The 21,991-nt window shown below is 49.1% G+C and overlaps 12 protein-coding genes across 12 annotated transcripts; 5 read left to right on the top strand and 7 right to left on the bottom strand.

The window, feature by feature from the left end:
• Nucleotides 1-479: 479 nt before the first annotated feature.
• On the bottom strand, nt 480-1,031 carry N7474_008674 (uncharacterized protein; the record flags this gene model as incomplete). The annotated part of the gene is made up of 2 exons (XM_057200084.1): nt 480-541; nt 653-1,031. 2 exons carry the CDS (start codon nt 1,029-1,031, stop codon nt 480-482), a joined length of 441 nt encoding a protein of 146 aa, XP_057050785.1.
• A 2-nt stretch (nt 1,032-1,033) lies between these two features.
• On the top strand, nt 1,034-2,568 carry N7474_008675 (CAZyme family GH18; the record flags this gene model as incomplete). The annotated part of the gene is made up of 3 exons (XM_057200085.1): nt 1,034-1,689; nt 1,741-1,926; nt 1,992-2,568. 3 exons carry the CDS (start codon nt 1,034-1,036, stop codon nt 2,566-2,568), a joined length of 1,419 nt encoding a protein of 472 aa, XP_057050786.1.
• A 280-nt stretch (nt 2,569-2,848) lies between these two features.
• Nucleotides 2,849-4,252, bottom strand: N7474_008676 (uncharacterized protein; the record flags this gene model as incomplete). The annotated part of the gene is made up of 1 exon (XM_057200086.1): nt 2,849-4,252. The coding sequence occupies one exon, from the start codon at nt 4,250-4,252 to the stop codon at nt 2,849-2,851; it is 1,404 nt and encodes a 467-aa protein (XP_057050787.1).
• A 2,712-nt stretch (nt 4,253-6,964) lies between these two features.
• N7474_008677 (uncharacterized protein) lies at nt 6,965-7,327 on the bottom strand (the record flags this gene model as incomplete). Its single annotated transcript, XM_057200087.1, has 1 exon — nt 6,965-7,327. The coding sequence occupies one exon, from the start codon at nt 7,325-7,327 to the stop codon at nt 6,965-6,967; it is 363 nt and encodes a 120-aa protein (XP_057050788.1).
• A 2,003-nt stretch (nt 7,328-9,330) lies between these two features.
• N7474_008678 (uncharacterized protein) lies at nt 9,331-10,724 on the top strand (the record flags this gene model as incomplete). Its single annotated transcript, XM_057200088.1, has 4 exons — nt 9,331-9,512; nt 9,568-9,865; nt 9,925-10,293; nt 10,353-10,724. 4 exons carry the CDS (start codon nt 9,331-9,333, stop codon nt 10,722-10,724), a joined length of 1,221 nt encoding a protein of 406 aa, XP_057050789.1.
• Nucleotides 10,725-11,844: 1,120 nt separating this feature from the next.
• Nucleotides 11,845-12,687, bottom strand: N7474_008679 (guided entry of tail-anchored proteins factor 1; the record flags this gene model as incomplete). Its single annotated transcript, XM_057200089.1, has 3 exons — nt 11,845-12,188; nt 12,279-12,465; nt 12,601-12,687. The coding sequence occupies 3 exons, from the start codon at nt 12,685-12,687 to the stop codon at nt 11,845-11,847; spliced, it is 618 nt and encodes a 205-aa protein (XP_057050790.1).
• Nucleotides 12,688-12,909: 222 nt separating this feature from the next.
• N7474_008680 (uncharacterized protein) lies at nt 12,910-13,953 on the top strand (the record flags this gene model as incomplete). Its single annotated transcript, XM_057200090.1, has 1 exon — nt 12,910-13,953. The coding sequence occupies one exon, from the start codon at nt 12,910-12,912 to the stop codon at nt 13,951-13,953; it is 1,044 nt and encodes a 347-aa protein (XP_057050791.1).
• Nucleotides 13,954-14,350: 397 nt separating this feature from the next.
• On the bottom strand, nt 14,351-14,595 carry N7474_008681 (4F5 domain protein; the record flags this gene model as incomplete). Its single annotated transcript, XM_057200091.1, has 2 exons — nt 14,351-14,458; nt 14,533-14,595. 2 exons carry the CDS (start codon nt 14,593-14,595, stop codon nt 14,351-14,353), a joined length of 171 nt encoding a protein of 56 aa, XP_057050792.1.
• A 1,017-nt stretch (nt 14,596-15,612) lies between these two features.
• N7474_008682 (uncharacterized protein) lies at nt 15,613-16,524 on the top strand (the record flags this gene model as incomplete). The annotated part of the gene is made up of 3 exons (XM_057200092.1): nt 15,613-15,802; nt 15,862-16,103; nt 16,177-16,524. The coding sequence occupies 3 exons, from the start codon at nt 15,613-15,615 to the stop codon at nt 16,522-16,524; spliced, it is 780 nt and encodes a 259-aa protein (XP_057050793.1).
• A 179-nt stretch (nt 16,525-16,703) lies between these two features.
• N7474_008683 (uncharacterized protein) lies at nt 16,704-17,186 on the bottom strand (the record flags this gene model as incomplete). The annotated part of the gene is made up of 1 exon (XM_057200093.1): nt 16,704-17,186. One exon carries the CDS (start codon nt 17,184-17,186, stop codon nt 16,704-16,706), a length of 483 nt encoding a protein of 160 aa, XP_057050794.1.
• A 227-nt stretch (nt 17,187-17,413) lies between these two features.
• N7474_008684 (major facilitator superfamily domain-containing protein) lies at nt 17,414-19,283 on the bottom strand (the record flags this gene model as incomplete). The annotated part of the gene is made up of 6 exons (XM_057200094.1): nt 17,414-17,970; nt 18,033-18,210; nt 18,262-18,404; nt 18,460-18,859; nt 18,945-19,091; nt 19,155-19,283. The coding sequence occupies 6 exons, from the start codon at nt 19,281-19,283 to the stop codon at nt 17,414-17,416; spliced, it is 1,554 nt and encodes a 517-aa protein (XP_057050795.1).
• A 1,004-nt stretch (nt 19,284-20,287) lies between these two features.
• On the top strand, nt 20,288-21,049 carry N7474_008685 (uncharacterized protein; the record flags this gene model as incomplete). The annotated part of the gene is made up of 1 exon (XM_057200095.1): nt 20,288-21,049. The coding sequence occupies one exon, from the start codon at nt 20,288-20,290 to the stop codon at nt 21,047-21,049; it is 762 nt and encodes a 253-aa protein (XP_057050796.1).
• Nucleotides 21,050-21,991: the final 942 nt, after the last annotated feature.

The following is a 21,991-nucleotide window of genomic DNA, read 5'->3' on the forward strand; positions in this document are numbered from 1 at the left end:
GGAGGGCTTCGGCCATTTCCAAACTTCTGCGGATGTACAAGCGCAGCTACAGGTTCAGGCAGATCTGCAATATTGGTGAATGACTTCATCCGCGGTGTGATCACCGAAACTGATGAGGAGATCGCCTGGTGGCATGTATCCTAGCTGTCCGCGATCCGTCAACTGGTATTGCCCAAGAGCGCTTGCTGGTTCTGGGGACGAAAGGGCGCACACATCCATGCCGTCTCAAAAGTGGGTTGAATTTTTACTTGGACATGGTATGTACATACACTGAGAAACTCCTCTTCCTAGTCTGAGCAACATTTGGACACTACGTGCAAGCACCGCTATAGCAGTTGGATCCAGAACAGTAGTCACTGGTACTTCCACAATAACCAGACGTGGAACAACATGTCCCAAACTGGGTGCCAGTGCAGGTCTTATTGCCAGCAAAGTTCGGGCCACATTCTCCATTTGTGGATGGGCCGCCATTATCGGTGTCACAGCTGCCAGAGTAGCAATTTCCGGCACCACAATAGGTCGTGCCATTGCCGCAGTAGCCCTGTGTCTATGGTCAGCAACTATACTGAATAGGAATGATGGTTATGAAGGGATATCGTGTCACTTACGTATATACTGCAGCAGTTTCCGAACTGGGGAATACAAGTCGTACCCCCATAATCAGGCCCACAGGTACCGTCGGACGTCGCCGTGCCGTTGGTTGTGGTGACACAGTAATCTGAGCCGGTTCCGCAGTAGCCAAAGGGCGAGCAGCAGTCGCCAAACGCGCTTCCTTCGCAGGTCACCCCTGGAGGGCACGTACCGTCCGTCGAAACGGTCTGAGGGGTGACAGGGGCGACGCAAATGTCGTAATTAAGCCACAGGTTGCCGCAGGTGGAGTTAAGATACGTGTTATACTCTTGCAACTGGCTAAAGTTCAGACCGAAGCGCAGGCCAATGGTGGAACAGTCGTCGCCGGCTACAACGAGATAGTATTCGCCACACTCGTCGATGGTTCCGCTTTGGGTCCCTCCCGTCAGCCCTTGGAGCATTCATGTCTTTCGGCCTATCCCTTATTGGGGAGGGGGCAGTATGCGCTGCTGCGGCCCTTGCCGGCCTTGCTACTGCGGCTATCATCGGGTGGTCGATTCTTTCCAGCATAGGTGGGTGGCTTTTCGGTGGATCTCCATCTAAACCCAACGTTGGCGTCCCAACCACAGTAGCGGGCCGAACTGCGTATGGCCAGTGGCCTATTCTCGACTTTAGCGGCGGCACTACGACGAGTACCTGCGATTGTGTGGTCACATATACGTGTCGCTACGGCATGGGTTGGGATGAGATTTGTGATAACCAGAGACGGGGAATCAACAAGCTGCTCAACGGAAGGACCGTCTATCAGCCATTGACAACGAGCCGCGCTGTCGGTGCTAACCAAGCACTATGGAAAGGCCAGCGCATTGAGGCCTACCGAACCAGGGCTCAAGTAAAGCTTCAAGGCTCAAGATATCGATGTGAAGTTGATGAGTTTCCTATGGGTAACCTGGCGGAATCGGGAAATAAGGCCCCGCAAGCTTGCCGTCTCGTTAACGGTCCTGCGAATGGGAGACAGGGAATTGATTATAAGGCGTGGAAAACGGCGCAGTGGCATCCTTGCTCGACGTACCGCTCTGATGTGTGCGGTAGTAGGGACGGTGGGCCGCCTGCAACCTGGTACGTAAAACCGAAGCTTCCCTCATGCGAGCATATCTGATCTTGAAACAGGGCGTTTGGGCCACTGCCCGCGGGTCGCGGTAGTGGCAGTGGGAAACACTTCATCGATGCTTATGGTTTCGACGATCAAACGGCCGGCTCATCTTGCTGGGCTACATACACTTACACTGATTCACCTGGAGTTATCAGCACCTCCACGGTTGTAGACCATGGCTTTCGCGTTCTCGACGATGATTCGTATGTGTGCCTCTTCCAACCTGACTACGTATTCAAAGTATAGCTGACAAGACGGTGTTGATAAGCATGTACGGTAACGCCTATGGATGGCCTCGACAGTCCTGGCGCCTCGATCCAGCCCCGATCGCGAGCCAGCAACACAGGCCTTATGACTCCCAACCGGTCGTATTCCAGCGAAGAGACCTTCTCGGCAACGGCACATGGTCTGAGGAAGATAGCGACCCCGCTGGCGTCTGCCACGCAGACCTCAGATCACTTGGCAATGGCAACCAGGATGCCTATCTTGATCTTGATTATGATAATCTCCTCTTTGTCGATATGGAAGGCAACCCTGTTGACGGTCGCACATGTAATGTCATCTACGAAGATGACGACCCGCACTCCGAACTGCGTCTCATGCTGAACGAGGAGGGACATGTCGTGGACATGTATATGGGCGACGCGGAGGCTGGTTCGTGGACAAGAGAGGCGCTCAAAAGTTCCAGGTCGGACACGGTGACTGTTGATCCCACCACCGTCACTGTCACGACGGGTGTTGCGGCGGGCGGCGAGTCTCGACCCACGTTCCCTGCCAGCACGATTGGCGTGCAGACGGCATCGGGAACTGTGGTGACACCGGCGCCGTATGTGTACGGTCTTTGACACCATCGAACATGTCAATGATGAACGAAAACTTTGGAAGCTATGGGGTTAGAATTATATCATTTGACGGTATGACAGGCTCTTGGCTGGGTTGGAGACATGAAGAAAATGGAAGGGTCGTGACTAAATTTGTAAATAAATCACAATTGGGTAGGAAAATGGCTATCTTCATGGCTGATTTCTTATGGAATTGATACCCCTCCTCGGCCCTGGTACTCCATTCCGCAGAATGGAGCTCAGAAATCCTCTCCGGATGGAAGGCAGAGTGGCACTTGAATATCTACCATGTGGGTGGAATATAATAATCCTCCCAACGGTCGGACTCAGCATCTTTGAAAGTATCAATAGTACCTTCCACCCCATCCGCCCCAACAGACCAGACGCCTCTTTCAACCAGCTTACGCCAACAACCCAACAAACGCTCCAGGCGCTGGGAGCGGTAGTAATCACCACCAAAAGGCTTATATCCATGCTGAAAGAGCTCTGAAAAGCGTCCCCTATCAACAAGGGACCCATCGCTTTTTCGTGCGCCCACGCTCTTGTCCCAATCATCATTGAAGGTGAACGGAAGCAACAGCCGAAATCCCTCCTCCGCCACATCAAGGCCGTTTCTCTCCACTGCCTCAGTATACAGGCCTGCAGAGACGCGAGATGGGGTACACGTTTCGGTGGACGTTGAATAGAAGTCCGACTGTAATAATGGAGATGTTGTTCTCGTAAGCTGAATAGGACGCTGGTCTCCTGTATCAGCCGGGAAAAGACACACTGGCGGTGCGGTGTACTCGGAGCGGGGTAAGACGCTAAATGGCTGCGCTGCCACAAATCCAGCCGAGTCAGCCGGGGGCAGAAGAAGGCCCGGAGCGATGTAGCGGAACTGAGGCCGCCTCGCGCGCGTCAGAAACGAACGCGCAAAGGAAGAATTGGGCACCGAAGCAGCGTCCAGGACACTTGATGCAACCAGCGGCTCTGAATTATCCGCATCAGTCCCGGTCAGTGGTGGGTTTGACGGCTGCGAGATGCGCGCCGCAATGGCCTGACACAGCCGATCCCACTCGGCGACACACGTAGTAACCTGGGCGTCGCTATAAGGCCGCCACTCCCAGGGCCCGACCTTCTCGCAGCCGAACAGGGCTGGCTCTTTATGAGGCGAAGCCACAACTTTTCCAATATGAATAAGGTCGATCCAGTTGGTGAGTAGTGTCTCTAGCGGGTTCCAAACGTTTTTACTACCCTCCACTGGAAACCCAATGTCATATTCATCAAGATGCATGAAGCTCGCGACTCGGTGGAGGCCTTGGTGGTAGATAATTCCGCCATCACTGTCCACAGCCGATAAGCCCCCTTCGACAGCGTACAAGCGCACCAGGCTGTCAACGGGCTGATCTTGAAGATCAGCTGTATCTTCCTCAAAAAGCCTTGATGGCCCATCGATACCCCATGCAAAAACTGAGAACGGGATGTATTCGTGAGGATTATCAAAAGGAAAAGGGGGCATGATAGCGGTCTCAAGGAACGCCGCCAGTGACGGATGAAGCCTTGGACGACAAGCCTCGGCTTCATCTTCATCACCGGAGCCCGTGAAAAAGTTGCTGTTGGCATCCAGAGTTTCCAGTGGGCGGCCTTCAGCGAGCCAGGCATATTGGATCAGGTAGTTGTGTAGAGCTGCACATCGCGTGTAGTCCATTCCTTCGAGATCATCTCGTGGAGGGTTATTTGGCCTGACAAGCAGGCTGGTGATATCCGGAAGTTGAGAAAAATCCATTGAAATAAGGATGGAGTGTTTGTCAAAGGGGTACAGTCGCGACCGTTATTGCCTTCCATGTCCCGAACACCGATATGCTCTTTCAAACCCTAATTACATGATGCGCTAAACCTAATGTGAACTGCCTGTAAATAACATGTTTTGTAAATATTGGTCAGTCGATACCGGAATTTTGATTTTACCGATATGGGCGTTACGGGGGGCTTGACCTAGAAAATCATGGGTGACTAGAGGTTCCGTGCAAACTTAACAAACAAGATGGCCCTGGCAGTTTGTCAACAATCCTCTTCTGCTGTCTCGCAGTTGCTTCACTGTAGAAGGCCTGGCGCATTCGCGGGCGTCCATCTGGGGGTCAAGTTGATAGCACGGCTCAACAGTATGGTTTGTTTCTTACGTGATCTCCTCCGTTGCTTAGGGAATTGATAAGGACACTCCCGTTTTTGTTAGGGACACTCCTTATTATGTAAGTTGGGTAATTACATAATTGAAAATGTCATGTGATCTGTATTAGAATTACCACAGCAACATCATTCTGGAGTCTGTTCTACTATAAATCCCTACTTCCCCTCCTCTTCTTCTAAAGCTCTGTAGTTATCTACACCAAAATGGAGCCCCCTACAGAGCAGACCTTTGATAGTAGGGAGCTACTAGTTGCCTCTGTGCGTCAGCATGCTCTCTCCCAAGGCTACGCCATTACTACTATACAATCAAAAACAGAGAAGTATATCTATCTTGGTTGTGATCGCAGTGGTAAATACTGTGACCGAATTAATGCACTAGAAGGAGCAAATCGACGTTTGACCACTATACGACGGATTAATTGTCCATTTAAGCTATATAGGAAGAAGATTCCTAATAGCGAGAAGTAGGAATTACAGGTACGAAACCCTAGTCATAATCATACTACTAATAATATAATAGGTTATCCCTCTGCTCGCAAATTAACAAAGGAGCAGCTTCAAAATATTCTTTATATGTCTGAAGTTGGATCAAAGCCTTGCGATATCCTTGCTCTAATCAAACGAGAGCATCCAAATGCCCTAGTTACCCCTAGGGATATCTACAATGCTCGAAGTGCTTTACGAAGGCAGAAGCTTAGTAATAATACCCCTATTGAGCTTCTACAAAAGACTCCACAAGAGAATCAGTGGAAATACGCTATTAAACAAGATCACGAAGGCCATATCCTCTTCTTTATGTTCGCACATCCTAGATCGATTGAGTACGCTAATAAATATAATAGGGTTTTTGTACTAGATTGTACTTATAAAACGAATCGATATTAAATGCCTCTATTATATGTTATTAGCATATCACCCTCAAATTCAATATTTAGCATCGTATTCTGCTTTATGCGAAGTAAAGAGGAAGAGAGCTATATTTAGGCTTTAAAAGCCTTTTTCTCCTTTCTAAACCCCTTACCCTTTGAACTATTTCTTTGTACTAATCGAGATCTCGCTTTATTAGGTGTAATTAAGGCTATCTACCCTATATACCCACATTTACTTTATATATGGCATATTAATAAAAATGTGACCTAAAAAACAAAAGTAGTACTTTTCTACAAATGACGAACATCAAGAATTCCTACAATTGTAGAATCAGCTTATTTATTCGACGACAGAGAGTGACTACAAATCTAGGCTTCTAAAATTTAAGAAGCAATTTTAATCTACCCCCTCTCCCCTTCGCTATTTAAAGGAAACGTGGCTAATTCATAAAGAGAAATTTATAGTTGCATAGACATAGCAATACCTACACCTAGGTAATTTAGCGACTTCCCGAGTTGAAGGCTCACATGCCTTTTTAAAAAAGCATCTAGGAGCTTCAATAGGGGACATGTTACTTGTATTTGAAAGGATTTCACAAGCTTTACGAGCTCAACATTCTACGCTTGAATACGACTATGCAAGAGATCAAATTGAAAAGGTAATAGTACCGGTACAAGAACTTTATACTAATATTATGACTAGGACCTCTTGATATTCGCTTCGACGAATCAGTGAGCAAGTTTCAAAGGCTAAAAGAGCTACAGAAAATGCGCCTTTGCCTCCTTGTACGAATACATTTACAAGGACTATGGGTCTACCTTGCGCACATCGGATTTCTAGATTATTGGAAAGCAATCAAGCTATTCCATTGTCAGATATCCACCAATTCTGGCGAATTGGCCTAGAAGAGATGAGGTAGGGGTAGAGCAAAATACTGAGGCGGAGCCTATACAGAAGCGGAAGAAGGCAGCACCAAAGTGCAGTACGTGTGGTGAAGTTGGGCATACACGAAGATCATGTAAATAATACTCTATGAGAATGAAATCCTAATACAGATCACATGATATTTTTAATTATGTAATTACGCAACTTACATAATAAGGAGTGTCCCTAACAAACACGTAGTCCAATGGCTTCTAAAAATCGCACTTTCCAAGGGCGGCTAGAAATTCATATTCTGATTAGTATACCCATAAAGATGTTAGAATCAAAGGGGGCGGGGAAAGAAGCGTACTGTGAGTACAATGGGAGTCTGTATAGTACCCAGGAACAAAGCACAGCCAGTTCTCAGCATAATCCCAAGCTCTGAATGTCGAAGTCGTCTATTAGAATTCACGCTTTCCTAATAATACTGGTAAATAACTTACGTAATTCCTCCAACCGACTGGCCATTCATATAGCAATTGAAATCGTGTTTAGTTGACGGCCCGAACGAGGTCACGACCCAGTTAGGATTGCCATTAAATGTGTCTGCATGGGTTGGCCACCAGTGGCAGTCAACAGTAGTTACAACGTTGACGATTTCGCAATTCAGCTCTGCTCTCTTGAGCAGGCCAACGCTTTCAGCTTCAGCGTCGCGTGTCAATATAGCAGTCGTGGGGGTTTGTTGCTTAGCACGCCTCTCCGCGATTAAAGCTTCGCGGACGGCTGCTGTATCGTCTGGGATAGGCGTTGCGACGACTGCCAGAGATAGGAGTGCCGTAGTCAAAATAGATAGGACCTTCATGTTTATGGAGGGGAATTATCTGTGGATAGTTGATACGTGAAGTTGAGAAGACAGTGTAAGGATGTAAAGGCAATGAGTGATGAATACCTTTGAATGATGGAGAAGTTGCTCCTTTATATAGCCCGTCAATCTGCTCCTCTATGGATCCTTTCGAGTCTACGAGAGCGAATCCTGATGAACCAAGTGTTTGTCTTCGTATTCCTCAGGGTTCTCGATGGATTGAGCCTCAACGAAACCCATATCGGCATCCGGCATCTTCTTCCGGTACGGCTGAAAGGTGCTTTATGGCGGCTGCATGAAGGTCAGGTGCGCATCGGCGTGGTCGAACCTCTCGCTTAACCCGCAAAGTCCCTGTGATAGGATCTTGATGCTGCAAAGCGGCCCAGGAAAGTACGAGCCTTAGGGCGCGGCCTGTTATGGCTCCAATGTAGAGTCTCTTGTAATGTTCTAGAGGCTGTACTGCCCATTTGAGCTCGAAAATTAATCTACATAGATGCGCTAGGGTCGGCACGACGCAAGTGGCTCGGTTGCAATTCCTCGTTCGGCTACAAATAGAAAATCATCACGAGACCTTAGCACTACCGGTTTATCCCCCGGACCTAAAGTGTCTAGCCCTGCATCTACTTGCTTAAGCTGTGTCCTACCAAGGTTGAGTTGTTTGTTAGCAAGTCTAGTGTTTTGTTGGGGATAAGCTCACAATGAATTGCCAAGATCAATTAAGACTACACACGAATACGGACTTTGCTTATCCGTATTCGTCAATTTTTTTCTCAAGTTTTTGTTCGTATTCGACTAGCATTAGCGTCAGGATCCTGCATTAACCTATACACAGAGAAATTGGACAACGCCAAGATGTCCTAGACATATGCCAAGGCCAATTTAACCGCACTAGACAAGCGTCAGCTCAGTGGAGGCTGAGAAAGACAGTACCAGCTTTGTTGCAGATTGTCAGCACTAAAACTTTCGGAAAATCAAGATATTTCGGTGAATTTATTCGTATTCGATTTGTAATGCTTCGTATTTGCCCGTGAAGCCAAGACGAATGTTGGTTAGCAAGATTCGTAAAGCAGCCGCAGAAGTAGTCTTTTGGGCTACCTGCTAACTGCCACATCGTTAAATGCAGTATACAAAACCTTGAAAGCCAATGGCCAAATATCCACCGTTTTATCAGTTGGTGATCTGACAAGGCCCTTCGTTTTCGCCTAAATTTCATGGCAATACAATGGGGACAGAGAGTACAGCGGAGACCAAAACAATTTTATACCATAAATATCTGGGGAACGAGGACTCAACAGTGAGAAAAGTGGAGCTGGGGATAATACTCTAAGATTTATTATCTCTATATAAACGACTAGGCTCAAATGCCCGGACACAATATAGCCAGTAATTATAGAGTAATGAGGAATTTTTCGCGGTTTTTAAAAAATGAAATACTTTTCACGTCGTTTCCTACTGAGAGATCCTAGCCATGTTTCTGTGCGCGCTTGGACGATATTAGAAAGACTCGAGTCATGATTTCGATGATTACGCCCTTCTTCTGCGGCCTTGGCATGGCGTCCAGCTGCTGAGAGAGTCGACATTTGTTTATCTGCAGTCTGGCGACGATACTGCTCGTAGGCATCATCCTCGTCAAGCTGCAGCTGGAACTCAGCTTCCAATGCATCGACAGTGAATCCAGGATATTCAATTGAGCTTGATAATATGCAGAAGCGCCCCTTTTTTGAACCAAGGAGCCATTTCAGCCGCTGACGGCCCAGTAACTGGATTCAAGGCAAAGTGTTTACCTACAGGGTGAATTGTAAGCGAAGTAGAGTCTTGTACCATCATAGACACCGCAAATTTCGAGGAATTTCAGCCATTATAAATTCAGTACCTTCTTCTTTCTTAATCCGTCTATTCATCCTAGATGCCAAAATCAGTGCTCATGCATAAAATGACTAAGCCTACCTTCAACGACGAACAGTCGCGCTTCTTCTTCTCTACTCACTCGCCATCCGCTTTACATGGAACTAGCTGCATTCCATCGAAGTAATCTCCTCTATACCCAGGAGCCTCTCTCAAGGTACAAGTCCGGAGGATACCACCCAGTGACCATCGGGGACACATTCAAAGAAGACCGCTACAAGACCCACCATAAGCTCGGATGGGGTGGTTTTTCGACCGTGTGGCTTGCACATGACAAAGAGTCTATTATCCTCCCGCTCTCGTTGAGATTGACCTGTTAACTAATTGTGTTCAAGCCGAAACCAATGGGTCTCCTTGAAAATAATGACCGCCGATTCACATGAATCGCGCGAACTGCAAAATCTAAAATTCCTAGAAAGGAATTCTGAAGAAAGTCTCTGCTCTCACTATATCGTCCGACTGCTTGATTCCTTCTCTCACGAAGGACCCAACGGAATCCTTCAGTGTCTTGTTTATGAGTTACTTGGGCCTTCTGTTAATAAGGTCCTTGCGGACTACGCTGAGCGTGGCGATAAACTCGGGTCGGAGACTATCCTTCGCATTTCTACGCAACTCTTGAAGTCCGTTGCCTTTGTTCATAGTGCTGGCATGTGTCATGGTGGTAAGAAAACCCCTCCTTTAGGTTCCTAAAGTTAGTAGGTACACTTACCTTGATATCGGATATAAGCGGCCGCAACATCGCATTCGCATGCACTTCATTAAAAACCACAACAGAGCAGCAAATTTTTCGGGTCCTTGGGACCCCCGAAATCGAATCTCTCGCCCGCCTTGATGGCCAGCCTTTGCAAAAAGGATTACCGACGCAGCTAGTCAAAGCAGCAGAGTGGGTGGACTGGATAGACGAAGACGAAGAGGAAATTCGACTCCTGGATTTTGGCGAGAGTTTTCTTCTCGACACAAAGCCGGAGAAGCTCGCCCAGCCGGGTATATTGCGGGTACCGGAAACCATTTTCACGGATGGGTTTGATTACCGGGTTGATTTGTGGCGGGTGGGGTGTATGGTAGGTGGTCCTAAATGGTGTTATGGTGCATGACTTGTTTCTCACAGAAGCACGTATAGATTTATTCTATCCTCTTTACGAAGTCCCCGTTCTGGTACCTGGGTGAAGTGGAGGTTCTAGTATTTCAGATGATTGGGTTTGTGGAGGGATTGCCGAGAGAATGGCAGTCCACGTGGGAATCAATGCAAGCGAAATCTAAACATGATTTAACGGTGGAAGGTAAGCAACATGTTGGAACACTATATAAACCATTGCTAACCTCTGGAGATTGGGAGGTATCAAAGTTGGAACGGAAGTTTGCTGAGAACGTGCATGATCCCACTCTGGCGCCTTTTCTCGAGGTTATTCAAGGACTGATGCGTTTCTTACCAGCTGATCGTATCACTGCAGATAAGGCACTTGATTTACTGGAACGGGCTAAACAGCAATGATATGATAGTAGCATCTCAGTACTTCTCCATAGATATAGTATCTATTTTTGGACTCGACTTTCTCTGGCATGCTTACCAAATAGACCAAACCCAAAACACCAATTCCTTCCTGTGAGCAGACTACAATGAAATTATACTGCACCTAACTCCAACGCCCTCTTACACTATTCCACACTAACCTACAGCCAACCCAACAGGAACTCATGATGACTAATCAATCACATGACCAGACCCATAAAACTCAACCGAACAAACCCTTCCGCACAATTCTTCCCTCTCAACTCCTCGCTCAAAGAATCGCATTCAAAGCTTACGCACAAGACCACCAAATCTTCAAACCATGCTTTGGGAGAAAGTCCCCAGACACCCTGCACTCTGATGTTCGCACCAGAGTTTCCTCAAGCCAGGCACTGCGGAAACGCGCCGCCATAAAAGCAATTCGAGAGCGGCTGACTGCCCTACCTCTTCCCGGCGCCCTAGGCCATCCAACAGGACAGGAAACTGCACTGGATACAATGGGATGTACCCTAAGATGTCGGAGAAGGGTTTTGATTGGGTTGCCTTTCGTCGCGGATGGATAGTCATGCGATTGCCTCCTTCTTTGTTGAAGGGGGTAACTCAATGGGGCTCATTCTTGAGGCGAGGAGTTCACACACTTTTCATTTCTTTTCTTTTGGGTCTGTAGCTTATGGCAAAGCGGTAATGTGCTAGCGCACATTACAGATGCCCTGTCGAAGGGGCCGGACTCTCTTTATGAAAAAGTTTCCCCTTTGCCATGAGCTGTTATTTTCGCGTGATGATATACCAATCATAGAGTCAAGCCCCGAGATACCCCCAAGGGGGCGTCCTTGACGAGAAACGATTTTTCAATATCTGATGAACAACATGCCGTCGACTCTTCTGGTCCGACTGGAGCCCTTGGAACAGAACGTTTCAAGATACTGACCCTTTCCCCCTTTGGTGGGTGTTGCTAGCCTGTGCAGACTTTGGGCCCGTGGACTAGCCACGGCTCGTAGGTCTTTCGCATGGCGATGCTAGATACAAAAAAATCCAATTGTGTATCATATCATACAGCTTGTTTCGTTCATATTGTACCTGTTTCATACACTTTCTGAATGTATCACTCCGTCTTCTTCGAATCAGCTCCAGCTTGAGATCCAGCCACCGGTACAGCCCTGCGCTGCTGAGCCATACCCACCACCATCGATCCAACCAGATCCGCCACGGCCGCAATCGCTGCGGCGCACACATTGCTCCAAACCTGGACACTGACCGACCCCAGCGGTGCACGGGGGAAGGACAGCACCCACTCCACGTAATACGGGAACCAAGCCTCCGGAAGGGCAAAGACAGGTTTCTTGGAGTACCAGAACTGCAGGAACAGCTTGAGGCCGTTTGTGCTTAACCAGCGCGCGGTCTTGACGGTCCAGTCGAAAGAGGATTTTTGGGATGAGAGGGATTTGTCTGTTGTGTCGTAAATAAGCCGTCAGCAACCCAATAAGTAACTGCAAGGACAGGACAAATAGAAATAAAAGAAAGGAAGGGGGGAAGTACTCAGCGTCTCGTACTCCTCCATGCTCTTGTCGTGCCGTCTCCGCAGCTTAGCCCACTTGGCGAACTCGTCCTGCGAGCTGGTGTTGTTCATCTCGTGCTTGAGTTGGAGGACCTCGCGCTTTTTGGCTTGCAGGCCGCGGCCCTTGCGGGCGGTTGAGGTTGGGAGTTTGAGGTAGAGGAGCCATATCTGTTTTGAATTGAAGGAATTCGTTAGTTGATGAGCTGATGAGAGAGGACGTGGAGGGAATGATGAAGGGTGGGAGGAGGCCCGGGACAGTAAGGATAGTATGAGAAGCTGGAGGACTGGGTTTGGGGAGCATACTAGGTTGTCGATTGTGGTTGCGCCGATTGTGTTGACCAGGTAGATTGCCAGGTTCACGAGGAAGATGGTGAGGACAAGAGAGATCATGGTGGCGAGTGGCGGAGAGAAGGACGGAGGGAGATGGAGGGTTCAAGGTGAGAGAGAAATACGGGCTGGAGAGATCCCCAGAAAAAAAGAGAATGGACCAGCGACAGTTCTCTCTTGGGGGTGGTCGAAGTGGGAAAAGAGGGAAGGTGCGAGTGACTTAACTCCAGGCTTGTTCCGCCTTCACCACCACCACCACCACCACCACTACAATGAAATCATGAAATGTCCGACCCTCAGCAGGCATACCACCACCTCGCCAACACCTTCACCACGAGAAACAACACAGTCCTCGAAATCGAGATCCTGCCCACAAGCCTAGGGTCCCCGTTCCTACAGGATGGCAGCTTCGTCGGAATCACCAAGAAGGCCCTGGTGCAAGCCTACACGGTCGCGCGCCGACGTTTCGACAAGCTGAAGCACATGTCCGACTCTGAACTCCAAAATACGCTTTTTGACGCCGACGGGTCTGCTGATAATCCGTCACTCTCGGCCGTTACGGAGGTCATGCTCCTCTTTGACTGTGAGCATCTGACGGCCTGTAATTGGCGCAAACGCCGGCTGCTGCAGGCTGTCGGCGCTCAAGGACTGGATGCAAGTGACCCGGTGCGAGCGCTGGAGATGGAATTGACGCTTCTGACGAGTTATCAATGCTCGCCGCTGCACCGGCATACCAAGTCTCCGACGCTGTGGCATCATCGGCTATGGACGCTGAGACGGCTGCTGAAAATCCGGCAGGACAATGGCAATGGCGATACCGAGGACTTGATCGAGTTTCAGCGTAGGGAATTAGCGATCGTGCTCCGTGCCGCGGAGCTGCACCCGAGGAATTACTACGCCTTCAGCTACATGCGCCAGCTCTACGCTCTGCTATCGCCAACCCGGGAAGATGAATTTGCTCGCACCATGCTCAACCCGGTCCTCGAGTGGTGTCTGGCGCACCCGCGCGATATCTCCGGGTGGATGTTTGGGGTTTATGTTCTCGAGCACATCTCCGGGCGATCTGTCACGGCTCATGCGCTCGCGCGAGTGCTGCGATTTGCGCGAGATGTCGGCTGGGAGGGCGAGAGTTTATGGACATTTGTCGATCGGCTGGTCTGTCAATTTGACTTGGAGGATGTCTTCCAGAGCATTTTCCCCTGCACAAGCCATACGGCTGAAAATGTTGCGGGTGCTGTCTCTAAACCCCGCGAGCGACGCTGGACCACCCGGTTGGCCCGAGCCAAGGCATACTGGAGTACAACTAGACAAAATACACCACCCTATTAATGTCTATGCTCTAGGAAGAATATTCTCGTAGCTCGTGACTCGTTCAATTATCGCTGCAGAGAGGGGACATGATGCTTGATATAGTATATAGATAAACGCCACGGGAGTCAAAACGCCTCGCTAACTAACCACCGGCCTGCCAAGTGTATATATGTTGGTATGCGTGGACAGATAAGTCCGGTGCATGATCTGACAGTATCCCACCAGTAAAACTCAACACCTTGTACTGTACTGTCGCAACACGCGCTTGCAACATGGAGATCGAGAGTCGCGGAATTGGTGACACATCAGGAGTGGGTGTTGGTGTTACTTCTTCTTTCCGCCCGCCGCCTCAGCAGCCTGTTTCTCGTCCGCTATTTTGAGAGAATTGAATTAGCCTCGGGACTAATGGGAGTGATTAGCTGGGTAGGCCGGACTCACCCTTCCTCTGCTTCTCGCGCATAATAGCCGCAGCATCCTCCTTCGCCTTGGCGAACTGCGATCCACTCATACTGTTCTTGCCTTTCTGTTGAAATGGAAATGGTGGGGTTAGTTATGAACGTGCGATCAGGGTATGCGAGGATGGAAGGGAAAACGTACCGAGGCGGCGGCCTTCTTCTGGGCTTTGGCCCGATCGTTGTCACGCTGGTTACCGCGAGTCATGGTGGGTATTTGTGATTGGTTTGAAATCAGGGCTTAAGAAAACAGGGACCAGAAGTCGTGGGAGGGTAGTTAGTGGAGGGTGTGAGGTGAGAGGTGAGAAAAAAAAAGGGAAGAAGAGGAAAGAAAAAAAAAAGCGGAGGGGCAAAGATGGAGAGGGGCGAATCGGAGGGTGAGAATGAGCCATGGAATGTTCTATCTTCCAGGTCTATAGGAGTAAGCCTAGTATTTACTCTTCTATTACAACAGTAAGGATATAGGAGAGCATTACATTTCATTTTATCAAACACCACATGTATCATCTCAAAATATCCCAAAGCTTCCCTAAATAAATGGAGCGTCGGCAGCCGCCATACTTCGCGCCGCCCTCCAAGCGCCAACGCCAAACATCGGCCGTTTCACCAACCCACAGCGCCCGCTGCTCCCTACCACTCCCTAGGCCCTCTGACAACACAGTTGGGAATACAATTCCTCACCTCAGGGCCTTTGTATCGACAAGCTCTATGCACTCCACCAATCAGGGTGTCCGGACCTGCGATGGAGCGATCACTTTCATACTTCCACCCCCCTAAAACCCCCAAAAAGCGCCGGGCCCTGCCTGGCACCCCTTTGACCTGCTCCATTCACCGCGCGCTTTTGCTCTGTTTCAGGCTCTGTTCTATTCAATTCTATTCATAGCTCACCTGATGATCCCTGTGTATCCTTTGTTCGCACCCTTTGTTGTTTGAGACGGGACGGGGACATGCGCTGCCTGAATCCTCATTCACTGTGAATGAGGGTTCTTTATTGCCCTTATGTACCTCATTGATCCCCATCCTTTTTCTGAACCCATTTTCGAGTAATTCATTCACTGTCTTTTCTTCTATCCGGGTCGAAACAAAAAAGCTTCCTGCTGGCCAGTAGTCGCTTCCTTCCCTTCTAATTTCTTACGAGTCCTCTCTTCTGTCTCCCACTTATACTCTATCGTCTGCCTACTCACATTGCGAGACCTGTCTTTCTCAGTCCCTTCGAGCAGTAATTATGATGGGAGCTCTCAAAGAATCCTTGGCTGGTCCAGGATATGTGATTCTGAACACCATCCGCGTGCTCAACATCGTCGTCTTCGTCGACTTGATCGCCGCCTGCATCGTCATGCTGGTCAAGATCAACATGTTGAACAGCTTCTTTTTCTTCCAAGCCGTCACTCATGCCGTGGTCGCCCTCGTCAGCAGTAAGTCAACGCGCTTCCCAAAATTTGGTCCGGCGTTGCGTGTTAACAAACTCATCTAGTCTTTCTGATCATCTCCGAGCTCCCCATCTTCCGGGGTTACTTCGATCGCAACTGGCCCTTGTTCGGCCAGGAAGCGGGCTTCCTCACTCTGGCGGCTACCATGATGATCCTCGGCGTGGCCACTCTGGGCAACTTGAACACCGCGGCAATGAGCCAGAAGAACCTGGGCCTGGCATTTTGGCGTATCGTCATTTCCTCCGGCGTTCTAGCCATGATTATGAGCATTGTGAACATCATCTCTGTAAATACATATCCACCCCACCCATCACCAATCACCATCAACTTAACTTCCAAGTTAGCTAACAAATTCATAGACATTCGTCTTCACAGACCGCAAACTCGGAGTCAGTGCCCGCCACGTCCGAGCCTACGGCGCCGTCGCACCGCAGAAGGTAGTCAGTCGCACCAGCAGCCACCGCTCATTCCAGCTGAGCATGAAGCGCGAGGAGTCCTTGCCCTCCTACGAGCAGTCGCCCTTCAAGCGCACCACGCGCCGTCTGACGGCCCGGTTTCCATTGAAGATTTCCTCACCACTGGGTCACCTCACTGCGAGCAATGCTGGCAACAATGATGCCGCTTCGTCCAAGTATTCGCGTGACTCATCGGAGGTTGCAGTGCCGGATCTGACGCATCATCCGGCTATGTATTCGAATCATGTGTAGTTAGGGCAGAAAGCAACTTCGGCGTTCTTCTTTTGCTTTCTTTGTGTTTGACCAGCGGATAAATGGCGTTTTGGGGACGGACGTCTCTCCGGATAAGCATTACGGTTGTATGATTCCTTTTTTTTTCCCCTGTATCAGTCTCTCTCTCTTTCTCTTTCAATCGGATTACTAGTCCAGAACTACTCGACATCCAAAATGCAGGGTTGAGGCCTATTTGCTTTCAGTAAGAGAATGATCCAATGGATTCCGTTTGGCAGGAGCTGTAGGTTGCCCTGGGATCTGGCCGAGAGATCTCCGGGAGCGCGGAAGCTTGCGATCAAGGTAGCAGTGTGCTTCGTGGTGTCTAGCTCGACAACCTTGCCTTCACTATAATTGCGAGCTTCGAGAGTAGGACCACCCACGAGATTCTCATGCGCGGAGTTGTCAAAGAAAGATATAATTTCTTTTGGTCCCTTGGTTTCGTAATGGAGGTATTTTTGATGCATCCTACTATCATGCTGCCAGCAGAAGTCAACGCCTTCGCCAAGAGAGAAGTCGGAGTGCTTCCCTCCAAGCTGCCAGATGATATCACCGGTATTTCCGTCGATCTTGAAGATTGTGCACATGCTTCGAGCGGACAGTAGGTAGGTGTTCGTTTTCGGGTCAACATCAACCGCATTCATATAAAAGTAGTGGCAGACTTGACTCGAGTTCACGCCTAAATCGGAATTTGTGGTATATATATTATTATATCTTTCCACCCTTCTAAGTTTGAACACTAAAATCCCCTTCCATAAGGAGCGTCCCGATCTTCAAAAAGCATGTGCAGGGATGTGGTCATGCCTGGCTAATTAAGCGATAGTGTTAAGCGATAGTGAAATCTCAGTCTGGGCTGTAGGGCCATCGCCACTCAGTCAGAATCCATGTCTGTGACCTTCATTCCCTCTTCGTCTTTCGAGAGTCTGCCCAGGTGGATCTGGCGAAGGGAATGTCCAAAGAACATCAAAATAATCACCAAGGAAAATGCAAAAAGAGAGAAGAATGCCATCATTCCGAAAACCCAGCCAGGTCCTCCGACTCTGGCGATCCATTGGTCGACAAAGAACGGCACAATCAGTCCGAGGGTGAGTCGATATGTGCCCATAATGCACGCAACCTCTGTGGGATGATCCCTAAAGCACTCCATCAGATAGTTGACTGCGACGGGGATGCTGCAGAATGCGGCAATCGTGATGAGGAAGCTGCCTAGGGCGAGAACCATGTAATGAAGATGGTACTGAAGGGCAGAGCCGAAAATGCCCAGACCAACAGGCATGAAAAGCACTGAAGGAATCCATAGGGAGTGAAAACGGTACTCAGGCTTCCATATTCCACCGGCTCGTCGTGCGCACATCAAGGGGATCCGATCGTTGAACATGGATCCCCAGATTTGAGCGACGATCACACCCAGCCATAGAGCGAAGGAGACTGTTCACACAAATATGATGAGATTGGTCCGATCGATCGCAGGTAAGGGGAGGGTTTCTTACATCCAGCATTCTGTTGCGGTGTGAATCCATACCCGCCATCTTCTGTTGGTTCTTGGAGGAAGACGGTAAGTAGCGTATTGACGCTGACGAACCAACCGAAGAATCCAAAGGTGTATGTCCCAGCCAGCAGGCCTACCGGAGAAGCACCAATAAGCAACTGCGCAATTGCTGATCGAGGCTATGGAGACGTCAGTGACAGGATTGGGTGAGTATCTATATTTTTACTCACGGCTTCCTGAAGCCCATCACGGTGAGCAACTCGTGTGCCAGGAAAGAAAGTAGCGATTCTGTTTGCAACGTAACCCTCCGGCTGTTTCGGGTAGACCCTGCCTCCATCTCGAGTGAAGCCGATTTCAGGCAGGAAGAAGAACACTGGCAGAAATTCATCAGCACAGAAGAAATTGCATAGTACTCATGAGTTTCTTACCGAGAAGAGCAACAGCATTTTGCAGTGCAACTGTCCACCAGAATTCGAACGGCCACGCAACATGCTGAACGACAAAGCCCCCAAAAGTTGGGCCTGCAACGGTACCCATGAGGAAGCACATATGGAATGTTGTGAAGACCCTTCCTCGCTCATGAAGGAAGAAAAGTTCCATCAGCATCTGGGGTCCCAGGATAGAAGGGATAGATCCAAAGATCCCACCGAAGAGACGTGACAGAGTAAATGCCACATAGTCATTCGGTCCTGTCATTAGGGCCGACCAGATCCCACAGCAAATGCATCCTATCAAAGTCCAAAATATAATGGAGGCACGACCAAATACATGGGCCAAGGGGACAATGAATAGAGGCCCGGCAGCGATACCTGCGACTGCTGCAGAGATCTATACTTCTGGTGTCAGTCCATTGTCAAGGGGAAGCAATGAGCAAGATACAGCTACTGCAGAAGCCAAGAAGTGAGAGACAGACCGTATACGAGAGCTCAGTAAGCGACTTGTCGTACAGCTCTGCCTGGGCTCCAAGACCTAATTGATTTGCCAAAGACGAAGCAAGCCCCGAGAATGCCGTCAGACAAAGGATACCCAGAATTGAATATTTCTTGCGTTGCGACCAGTTCTTGCACTTGTGTCAGTAGCAGAAGACCTAGACTGCAGCAATGATAAGCATGCAAGGACTCACCAAGGGGTCATCAGGATCGTCTGAGGGCTGAGGGACAAGAACAATGTTGCCTCGATGTTTGGGATCATTGTGAGACCCCAGAGGTAATTTTCTATCCATAACCTCCGCCTCTGGCCCTTGTTTGGACATGGTGAATCGAAATGGAGGAACGGAGTGCAGAGCTAGGTCGTGAACTCCAACAGAATTACCGCAGAAGATCAAGTACCGAATGCCAGGGATATTTGATCAATGCCGGCCTCTGTTTTTCCGGCAAGATTTTTACTGCAAGGGTGAAATGACCAGGGTGTAGATCCAGATGGGCGCAAACAAGATGGATCAGCGTTGACTCAAGCTTTTTTGGATAAGATTGACGATACATTTGTCATGTAACTTGCACGCGTGGTTCCCATCTGGCCCCAAGTTGCATCCTAGCCAGCCGCTAGCTAGTTACATGACTCGATTTGTTCTCGCCTTCGCCCGTCCTTTGCCACGGTAAACCGCACCAGATGAGGAAGGGGTGTACTATAAGTCTTCCTGGCAGACGATTCCCTCCCTTCTGCCGGTAACCGTGCTGGCACAGGACCATCATGACATACTATTACATCGGGGGAGTGCCATACAATTCTCGGCAGTGGTCCATCATTATTGTGACAAGTTTCTTGGTCGCAACTTCGACTGTCGCTGTGGGGTTGAGACTCTACGCCCGGCAGAGCACTGGAGGGAGGCTGTACCTGGATGATATCTGCATCGTGGCATCGTTGGTGAGTGGAATTCCATTCAAAGATCATACAGAACCTCGAATGACCAGGGAACGTGCACTAGTTCTTGTCATACGGAAATTGCGTCTGTGAATATGTCGGCGTCTACTTTGGGCTGGGAAGACACGCATCGGAGGTTGGAGAGGAGAAGTCACTCAGATACATGCTTGTGAGTTTCCATAATTTCAGGCGCTTTGTTAGTCACTTGCTGAGACAGATCTCATTTTAAAAGGTTCTTTATATCCTGCAGATGTTTTGGAATACCACATTGCCTATGATCAAGGTGAGAAGGATAGCGAGCAAGCTTTCCTTCTATCCCTTCGCTAATGAATTTGTCGGACGGTCCAGGTTTCAATCTTGCTGTTTTACAAAAGAATCTTCCCTTTGGCTCGAATGATGCAGGTCTGCAACGGTCTGTTGATATTCCTGGGAATTTGGTACATAACCTTCCAATTGGTTGCCATTTTCCAATGCACACCCGTTAAGTTCTTCTGGGAGCGGACCATTCCAGGGGGCCATTGTGTGGACAGTGTCAGCTTCTACATTGCCCTTGCAAGTACCAATACCTTCACGGATATCGCGATACTCTTCCTCCCGATGCCACTCGTGTGGCGGCTGCAGATCTCACTGAGCAAGAAAATCTCCATCTCTGGAGTGTTTCTTCTTGGCGCATTTGTCTGCGCAATTGCGCTCTATCGCATTAGCACCCTGCCGCTGATCAATGACAACGACATCACCTATTCCAACACATACGCCGGGTTATGGACGTCAATCGAGGGAAGTGTGGGTGTAATAGTCGCATGTCTACCCAGTCTGATGCCTATCTGGCAGCGGATGCGGGGGAGAAAAGTTGGCTATGCACAATATTCGAGCCAATTTACCCAGTACGGGAACGGAAGTAAGAATTACCGGTCCATGGGTGGCGGTGGATTAAAGGACGGACAGAATGGTTTCGATATGCTGTCTAGTGGGACCTGGCCGCCGGAACACAGCCAGTCGCAGGAAAGAATAATGCGTACGACGGTGGCACATGGCGAGGAAGCATGCGGCACCCCTAGCGACGAGCGGAGCGAAGCATCTCGGCATGCGATCGGAGTGGTCACCGAAGTTCACCAGCAGATCGAACTCAGAGATATCAAGACTCAGGAGAATCAATGAGGATGAACCGGTGGAACTTGAGGACTTCTGTTTTTTAGGCACGCTCAGTGGCTGGTGACTTAGATCTCATCTTGTAAAATAATGATAATGGTATACGCTAGAAACCGGGTTGAACATCGCTTCCGATCCAGAGTACAGACCAACGCATGTCGATCGCTCAGTCTGTATCGGACTACAGGGTACGGCGGTCCATACCAAAAGTTCTCTCGCGTGGATCATAGTGTAACTAATAATTGATATTGCAGGGGTTCAACGCTTTCTTTGGCCTGGGAGTTCCCCTGATTTTAATGCAATTGAGCTTTGTTGGCCGTGGGTGAAGAGATATACTACAAAAAAGGGTGCACCCAGAAGTCGGGCAGATGCAATTTGGCATGGAATTAGGTGTGGGAAGAATTACCCGCATCCAAGAGTGACTTGAACGCCCGCCTACAAGGCATAGTGAGGAAATCATTAGACACGAAGGGAGTATCAGTAAAGAGAAGGACGATGTAAGGAAAATGACCATTAGTGTATTAAAGGGATAGCGTTGACTTTAGATGCCCGAAAACTTTCGGTATCGACCTCCATACTTCCGGAGTACTTTGAACAACGGATACTGGCCCCCAAGTCGGGCGCGCGCCCGACTTGGGGGCCAGTATGCCCTCCTTACCTTCGGCTCAAACCAACTACTTGCAGTAGTAGGGATAAGAGGCCTCGAACCGAAACAAATCCTTGCAATTTATCCCTGTCTAGGTCCTTCCTCTCGATTCCATAGGTGTGCAGTTGCAACCAGCCAGCCAGCCACCGAGCAGTGTTGTTGCCGATCGGCTAGTCCACTACTCGAATGGCATTCAAACTAAGTTCTTACAGGCAACTCTTCCGGCTTTAGCGACTCGGTGTATAAAGTGGGCAACTTGGTTGATCTTTCTCCCTTCCTTTGAGAGAACTTCTTTGGGGGTTCAT

This window comes from Penicillium riverlandense (genome assembly GCF_028828495.1).
Source record: "Penicillium riverlandense strain IBT 135883 chromosome Unknown utg000007l_segment0_segment0, whole genome shotgun sequence".
NCBI classification, from domain to species: Eukaryota; Fungi; Ascomycota; class Eurotiomycetes; order Eurotiales; family Aspergillaceae; genus Penicillium; species Penicillium riverlandense.